General features: G+C 43.3%; 1 protein-coding gene across 1 annotated transcript; it reads left to right on the forward strand.

Annotated features, from left to right (window-relative positions):
• The first annotated feature begins 309 nt into the window (after positions 1 to 309).
• On the forward strand, positions 310 to 1,275 carry LOC122925526 (olfactory receptor 154-like). Its single transcript, XM_044276883.1, has one exon. The coding sequence runs from the start codon at positions 310 to 312 to the stop codon at positions 1,273 to 1,275; it is 966 nt and encodes a 321-aa protein (XP_044132818.1).
• Positions 1,276 to 2,936: the final 1,661 nt, after the last annotated feature.

The following is a 2,936-nucleotide window of genomic DNA, read 5'->3' on the forward strand; positions in this document are numbered from 1 at the left end:
ATTACAAGCAGCCTAGCAGCTGCACGCAGAATCAAAGGAGGATTAACCCTTGCAATACTGAAGAATAAAGTGAGGTTCGATAAAGATTATCTCCAATAAACACACGCCTGGACCCGCTGCTAGAGTGCTGGACTAGCGACAGACACAGGATGAGTGGAGCCTCACTAGTGCCCAGGCACAGGCAACAAATGTACCAATACGTTTTGCAAATGCCTGTTTTTTACAGTCAATAACCTTTTTATACTATTCTTCTATCAGTTAAAGGAACATAATAATTGCATATTCTAACCATTATTTTTCAGAGACAGCATGGAGGTGGAAATCCTGAATCAGACCACAATTAAAACATTTTACATGGCGGGATTAACCACAGACCATTTTATTCAAATATTATTGTTTGTACTGTTTTTGATCATTTATACATGTTCTTTTGTATGCAACCTTTGTATGATATTATTGATAAGAATGGTGCACCATCTTCATTCACCCATGTATTTTTTCTTAAGTAATTTATCTTTTGTTGACTTATGTTTTTCTTCAAGTATTACGCCAAGGATGTTGTCAGATTTTACTTCCAAGACAAAGTCAATTCCCTCCATCGCATGTGCTACTCAAATGTTTTGCTTTTCCCTCTTTGCAGCCTCTGAGAGTCTTTTGGTATCAGCAATGGCATATGACCGTTATGTTGCAATATGCCAACCCCTGGTCTATCACAGTATTATGAACAAGACTATGTGTTGGCGCTTAGCATTAGGAGCTTATGTTTGTAGTTTTTTTGCATCTATTATTATCACTTTACTTGTATTTCCACTTTGTGGTTCTTCTACAATCATCAATCATTTTTATTGTGATATCCCCCCACTTCTTAAACTCTCATGTGGACATTCTCAAATCAGAAAATATGTTGTTATTGCCTTGACCCGTGCCATAGGGAGCGCATGTTTTCTTGTAATATTGTTGTCTTATGTGTATATATTACATACAATCCTTGGAATTCATTCAAAAGAAGGTAGATCCAAAGCATTTTCAACCTGTGCCTCCCACCTCATAATAGTCATTACTTTCTACACCACTGCACTCGGGAATTATTTTAGACCAAGCATAGGTTTAAATGCAGATGATATTGGCAAGGTCTTCTCCATTTTTTATACTGTGACCCCCCCGTTATTAAACCCTCTCATATATAGTTTTAAAAATACAGAAGTTAAAAATGCTGTGTTGAATATTTTTGTTTTAGACCAGGTAAAAAACTTTCCTAAAAATCACATAAATTAGATTTCATACGTAAAAAGTAAAATTGGCCATGTACAGTGTTAGCCAGAATTGACAGTAGTTGCTAAAAATTTTTTACAGAAGTATTATAATTTTTCTGTTTTGTTGAGGCAATCATTTTTGAAACGGTGAAAAGAGGTAGTGCAGCCATATTGGTTTACATATTTGAATTAGCTTCTTGACATAAAAAAACAAGAAAGCGCATGCTCAATTAGACCAACACCAAACAATACACATTAGATATTAAATATATGTAATTTTTATTGGAAACCAACAATTTAAAAACATTAAAACAAATATAGGGGGGGCGTGGCCGCGATGCTGAGGAGTATGGCCGCTTGATTCCAGAGCTCCTGCTCCAGACTAGCACTTCAGCCCAGCAGAACCTTTTTTTTTGCCCTTTACTCTCTCCTTTGGTGCCGAGCGGCATCGGAACCCTCCCCGATGATGACCAGGGGAAAAAGAAGTATGAAAAACCAGGGGAAACTGTAGTTCTTCTTCAGCAACGAGCAAGGCAAAGATGGCGCCGACACACGAGCCAAGCAGACAGAACCCAACTCCAGCCCGACATCCACGTCCAGTGGAGGATCTCCCCGCGCCTCAGATGATGGCTGTTCGCAACAACAGAGCCCTCGTGGATCCCCGCGTCGGGTAAGAATCAACTAAACAACGAGGTGGACATAATGGTGCGCATTGCGGAACCGCAGGGGGCCATGGCGTCACAGCAATCTCCCGGTACAAGCCCGGCAAAGCAGAGACCCAGGTTGCAAGACCCGGGAGTGGATGCCCATGAGACAAGCGGCAGCCAGAATCAGTCAGAAGATAGTATCTTATCAGATGCGCTTGGCATCTTCCCCACGAATGATAAACCGGCGTCCAGCTTGCTGTTAAAGGACATGCTTTTGGCATTTAACCGCTCGGTGACTGAACATATTTCGCATCTAATTGCGCCTATCCAAGTGTCTGTCGCAAACCTGGACAATAGAGTCCAACATGTGGAACAGAAAATGGGCAAGTTCGCGGATTCGCATAATAACCCAATAGACTCGCATGATACTCAATCGGAGGAAATCGCTTACCTCCGGGCGAAGGTGGCGGACCTTGAAGATCGGTCCCGCAGAAACAACTTAAAGCTACGTGGGGTGCCAGAATCGGTCTTGGCGGCAGACCTGCAAACCTACATTAAAAATCTGATTAAGCTCCTTCTGCCTGATTGTACTGAGCAAGACCTCAGCATTGACCGGGCACATAGGATTGCCAAGCCGAAACACTTGCCTGATGATACACCTAGAGATGTGTTAGCTCGTCTGCATTTCTTCCAGGCCAAGGATGATACCCTTGCGGCAGCGAGGAAACTAGCGACCCTACCGGATCCATACCAGTCGGTTAAGCTTTTTGCGGACCTCTCTGTAGCTACCCTGCAACTCAGACGCACGCTAGCCCAAATTACAATGGCTTTGAGATCTCACTCAGTTCCTTACCGTTGGGGTTATCCCATGAAGCTGCTTGTGCAGAGGGATGGAGCTATGACTGTTATTCGCACGGTGGAGGAAGGTAAAGCTGTCCTGGCAACCTGGGGTATCTCGGTGTCGGTGGTCCCTACTGAGAAGCAACAGCAGCACCCGGCGGAAGATGGAGAGTGGCACCGAGTGGAGAGACGAAGT

Source organism: Bufo gargarizans, chromosome 2 (assembly GCF_014858855.1).
Source record: "Bufo gargarizans isolate SCDJY-AF-19 chromosome 2, ASM1485885v1, whole genome shotgun sequence".
In the NCBI taxonomy this organism is placed as follows: domain Eukaryota; kingdom Metazoa; phylum Chordata; class Amphibia; order Anura; family Bufonidae; genus Bufo; species Bufo gargarizans.

Excerpts from the sequence above, each read along its gene's own strand:
- LOC122925526 (XM_044276883.1), top strand. The coding sequence starts at position 310 with ATGGAGGTGGAAATCCTGAATCAGACCACAATTAAAACATTTTACATG.